This window comes from Loxodonta africana, chromosome 4 (genome assembly GCF_030014295.1).
Source record: "Loxodonta africana isolate mLoxAfr1 chromosome 4, mLoxAfr1.hap2, whole genome shotgun sequence".
NCBI classification, from domain to species: Eukaryota; Metazoa; Chordata; class Mammalia; order Proboscidea; family Elephantidae; genus Loxodonta; species Loxodonta africana.
The window spans coordinates 86436856-86442105 of record NC_087345.1 but is presented as its reverse complement, the minus strand read 5'-3'; the positions used below and the strand labels follow the sequence as shown (position 1 = coordinate 86442105).

The window sequence follows — 5250 nt, the reverse complement described above, 5'->3', positions numbered from 1 at the left end:
CACTTTCTGTCTTCCTTCATCTGCCAGCTGACTGTTGATGTATGTTGAATCTCTGGATGATTACATGGAATAAAGCGACCACACCCTCCAAAAACACCCTTTGTCTGTGCTGTACATTTGACTTTAAATTGTAATGACATCACTTTCCATTGTGTTAAAAGTGGCAAAACCAACCAATCCTGGAAGTAAGGATAGTAGTTAGTCTTGAAGGAATAATGATCAAAAGTGGACACAAGGGGGGATTCTGTGGTAATGGTAACTTTCTGTTTCTTCATCTAAGTGTGGCTTGCATGAGTGTGTTAGTTCGTGAAAATTGGCTCAGCCGTGTACTTATATCAATTGTGTTTTCCGTATGTATTGTACGCCTTTGTTGTTCTGTGCTGTCAAGCCCTTTCTGACTCCTAGTGACCACATAAGACAGAGTAGAACTGCCCCATAGGGTTTCTTAGGCTGTAATCTTTATGGGAGTAGATTGCTTTTCTTCCACAGAGTCTCTGGTAGGTTCAAACTGCCTACCTTTTGGTTAGACGCAAGCAATTAACCACTGCACCACCAGGACTACTTAAGTATTGCATATGTTATTAAAATATTTAAAAAAATGTATTTGCCACAGTTATTTTAAAGATTATCTTTTATAGCACCTACTCTTAGTTTACCTATGCAGCAGTGCATATGTAGAAAGGTAAATTAAATTATAATTTTTATGTAGAATCAATACATTTTTCTTATAGATTCTATATCCAGCTTTAGAATATGGGTGCAAATGTACTTGACTCTCATATGTCTAACATGAAAAACACAATGATGGCCTTACTTCATTTCACTCCAGATGTCTCTGATTCTTAACTAGTAATGTCACCACATTTAATATATTCTTTGTCAGTGATGGCAGATCTTTCTAGATCCTAAAGATTGAAATTCTAAGTCTGACACTCAACAAGATGTCCCGCAGAGGCTTAACCTACATAGATAAAATATGAGCCATTTACTTGGTCAACATGAGTTCAAATATTCAATAAAAAAAAAAATTTATTTATAACCCCCTTAAATGTTTCCACACGACAGATTGTTGCATTTTACTTTTCACCTTCTCAGTGTATGTTTGTCATAGAAATATCCACTTACTTATGTTTCCTTAAAACCTCTTGAAGGCTCACAACACAAGGCCTCTTCAAAGAGAAGTTTTGGTCTTTTTTTTTTTTTTTTTAATTTGAGTTTAAGGGTTGTGGAGATTTTGTCACTTAATACTTTCTCATATGCTTTTATTATCCTTGTATGATGGTCCTCCCAGGAAATGTTTTCTTCTTCTTTTTTAATTTTTAAGTCAGCGAATTCCCTTGAGACAAGTGAGCACAGTGTACAAAAAGGATTAGAGGTCCCAAAATCTTAGACACTAAAAAGCAAACTATTGTGCTTTTCATATAGGTCAGAAACCTCTCAAAGCAAACAACGGGCCTGAAATCTTTTCTCTTAATTTCCAAACTTTTAAAAAAGTAAAACAGTTCATTTGTATGTAAGCAGAAAAATACGCTCCAATTATAATACAACAATTTAGAGAATATTGCCTTATATTATTATTTTTTTTAATTCAAAAGAAGAAATTCAACTAGGTAAGATGAGGTATTTTTTCCACTTACATGTCCTGTTGCTGGTTCTAATATATTTCCGAATGAGAGTACAAGATAAAAGTATGGCTTAAAGCAGCATACAAAATCTGTTGGAAATGTAACATTCTGAAATTGCCTCTGTTCTGGGACTCACATCAAAAGCAAGCGGTTGGGAATTAAATTGCTACTAAAGACAAAGATTTGGGAAATTTTGTGTTTTTATTTTAATAATGTTAACTTTATTGAATTAAACTTTAAGAAGAAATTGATTCTTTTGTAAACCATTGAAATAGTGCCACATGGAGCTATTTTTTTTTTTTTTTTTACAGAGCAAACAGTAAACTGATTATATTGAAAATTATACAGAAAAAATCAATTGTGCTTTCTAATAAGAGATTTTGAGCCTGTGACTTTGTGAGTGTCAAGCTTTGGATATATATCCTTCACAGAATCCAGCATATATCAGAAATGCATTTTATATTTTGAGTTTGTCACTTCTGTCTGATAATTATAATGGTATATGCCTCAAGTATACCTGCTGATTTTAAACATTGTGGAATATGACACTGAAAAGATGGGTTTGCCTTCAACTTGGGAAAATTTACTAAATGGTCAAATATTTAATTTAATGTAACTTAAATATTTTGCATGAAAGCCAGTTGAAATATCTTAGAGAAATTTCTTCTTTCTTTAAATTGCCATGACAGCAACCGAGGCCTCCGGGGCTGTAACATTGGTTGAAAACATATTTTAATTTTACCATCACCTGGCAAACATTGTAATGGAGTTAAGAAGCAGAATAATCTTGACAAGTGGACAAGACAGTGTAATTCCTGAAGAATTTTCAGAAATTTGGTGAGAGTATCGATTTCCCACTGTATATATGCTTAACTCAACTTTATGCAAATTTCAAGGGGCAGAGAATCCTCAGCTGACACCCGATTTACAGAAGAACAAAATCTATCAGAAAGAATAATAAGCACAAAGACATTTATTTAGCAAAGCAGAGTCATGACCAGAGTAAAATAATTTAATACAAATAGATTAGAAATAACCATTGAAAACACAGAAGATAGAATAGTGTTTCTTGATGTTGTTATTTTGTTTCAATTTTTTAAAGCAATAACTTCCAACCCCCCCCAAAATATTACATATGACTTTATCAATGCAATATTTTTTTTTTCCCCTTGGAATGCCTGGATTTATAAAAATAGACAGGGAAATGGACTCATTGTGTTGTATTTGCTTAGTTAAATTTTGAGTAAATATTTTGTGGGCAGATTTTTTTAGGCTGCTACTGTTGAGTAGCAGAATATTGGGGGAGGTTGCATATGGGTACCAACGTGTGTATGGGAAATACTAAAAATAAAACAGGTAACTTATGCAGCTTTCTATGTTTTAGTTCTGAATTTTTCTTACTCTTTTTATTTCTGTTTTGAAATAGCAGTCAGCTATGAGAAACCACACAACTGTGACAACCTTTATTCTTCTTGGACTGACAGATGATCCACAATTACAGGTAGTCATTTTTCTTCTTCTCTTTTTCGTCTATATGTTCAGTATCACTGGGAACCTAACCATCATCACCCTCACCTTACTCGATTCTCATCTCAAGACACCCATGTACTTCTTTCTCCGAAACTTCTCATTTTTAGAAATATCCTTTACAACTGTCTGCATTCCCAAATTTCTTCTTAGCATGGTCACAGGGGATAAGACCATTTCTTACAGCAATTGTGCAGCACAGCTGTTTTTTACTATTCTTTTGGGGGCAACAGAATTTTTCCTCCTGGCTGCAATGTCCTATGACCGCTATGTGGCGATCTGCAAACCTCTGCATTACATGACTATCATGAGCAGCAGAATCTGCAATCTGCTGATCTTTGCTTCATGGCTGGCTGGTTTCCTAATAATTTTCCCACCTCTTCTTATGGGTCTTCAGCTTGATTTCTGTGCAGCCAACACTGTAGATCATTTCTTCTGTGATGTTTCTCCTATATTACAGCTGTCTTGCACAGACACATATATAATAGAATTAATGACACTTCTTTCAGCCATTTTGACACTCCTGGTTACACTGGTGTTAGTGGTTCTCTCCTACACAAACATCATCAGGACTATTTTGAAAATACCATCTTCACAACAGAGGAAGAAGGCCTTTTCGACTTGTTCTTCTCACATGGTTGTTGTCTCTATTTCTTACGGCAGCTGCATTTTTATGTATGTGAAACCCTCTGCAAAGGAAAGGGTGTCTTTAAATAAAGGAATAGCTCTGCTCAGTACTTCTGTTGCACCCATGTTAAATCCCTTCATTTATACGCTGAGAAACAAACAAGTAAAAGATGCTTTTAAACACATGGCTAAGAAGATTGAAGTTTTCTCAATAAAGTGAATAACTTTAATGATTAATAAGATTATGTGTAAAGCAACAAGAAGGATGCAGTGTGTCAAAGACTCTTCAATGTCTGTATTAAAAATAATGTTAGGTATCTTTCTTAATTTATAATTTTCACTGTGGTCTGCCTAATCTTCAAACCCTAACCTCGACCCCCATTTTCCCCTAATTCCAAGAGCGCATATGTATTTCTTATATTTATGCAAAGCCACCTATCTCTTTATTTGGTGCCTTCATTCAATCTCCTCTCAAAGTATTCAAAGGTATTCAGAGATTCAATTAGAAGATGTCTTATGTAAAACCAAACCTGTTGCCCTCAAGTCAGTTTTGACTTGTTACCTGGACTTGTTCATCTCTTCAGCTTATTACTGGTAGAGCCAGGTTTTGAAATTTCATTTCTTACTCAATGTTTAATAGCATCTTGTAATAAATCAATTTATTGGTATCTGTTGGAATTACACAGTTTTATAGCTAGAAATTTTCTATCAGGCTTGTAGATACAATATGTGGTCAGAAAGAGATTAAAGGAACTTTAGAGAAGTTAAATCTTTACTCTCGTTGCTGTTACCAGATAAAGATTGCCATTTCCTTTTATTGAGTGCTTGCAATGTGCCAAGTTCTGTAAAATATTTTAGGTTCCATTCCAAAATTCTTTAAGACAGGTATTGTTGTGTTCATTTATGCATTAAATACGTAAGGCATAATGAGCTTAAATAACTTGCAGATGACTAAAATCTTAATAATGACAAAAAATGGACCGTAAATTTCCATGAGTCTCTCAAGAATTATTACCAAAATCAGGTAAATAATCTCTGTATTGCACACCTCTGTGTCACCTGGTATGCAAAAGGAAGTAGGACAATATATAGAACATTGTAAAGAGTGGGGTAGATAAAGTTACGGGATTGAATAGAGTACCTCTTTTTCCAACCAAGAGAGTTGAGAATTACAATTAGATTCAATGGCTGATCATGTCCAAAGCAGGGTGTTTTGCACCTTTTCCTTTAAATTGTATGATGTCTCAGTGTGACCAAAAGAAAAAACTTTCCCATGAAGACTAATGTAAATTTCCACAGTGAATATGTCTACCACTTAGTTTCCAAACCAGATAACTGATGACTTTGTAGATAATTTCTGATTGGTAGGATTATCATTTCCTTTGACTTATTAAATTTAACATAAATTTTAATCCTGATGTGTTTCCAAGCGTATATAACACTGTTATACCACTAGATTCGTAAGCAATTG

General features: G+C 34.2%; 1 protein-coding gene across 1 annotated transcript; it reads left to right on the top strand.

Moving 5' to 3' along the window:
* Nucleotides 1–2834: 2834 nt before the first annotated feature.
* LOC100653524 (olfactory receptor 6C74) lies at nt 2835–4149 on the top strand. Its single transcript, XM_003405073.4, has one exon. The coding sequence runs from the start codon at nt 3061–3063 to the stop codon at nt 3997–3999; it is 939 nt and encodes a 312-aa protein (XP_003405121.1). The 5' UTR covers nt 2835–3060; the 3' UTR covers nt 4000–4149.
* Nucleotides 4150–5250: the final 1101 nt, after the last annotated feature.

Bases quoted from the DNA above. Each gene is read 5' to 3' on its own strand.
- LOC100653524 (XM_003405073.4), top strand. From the start codon at position 3,061: ATGAGAAACCACACAACTGTGACAACCTTTATTCTTCTTGGACTGACA.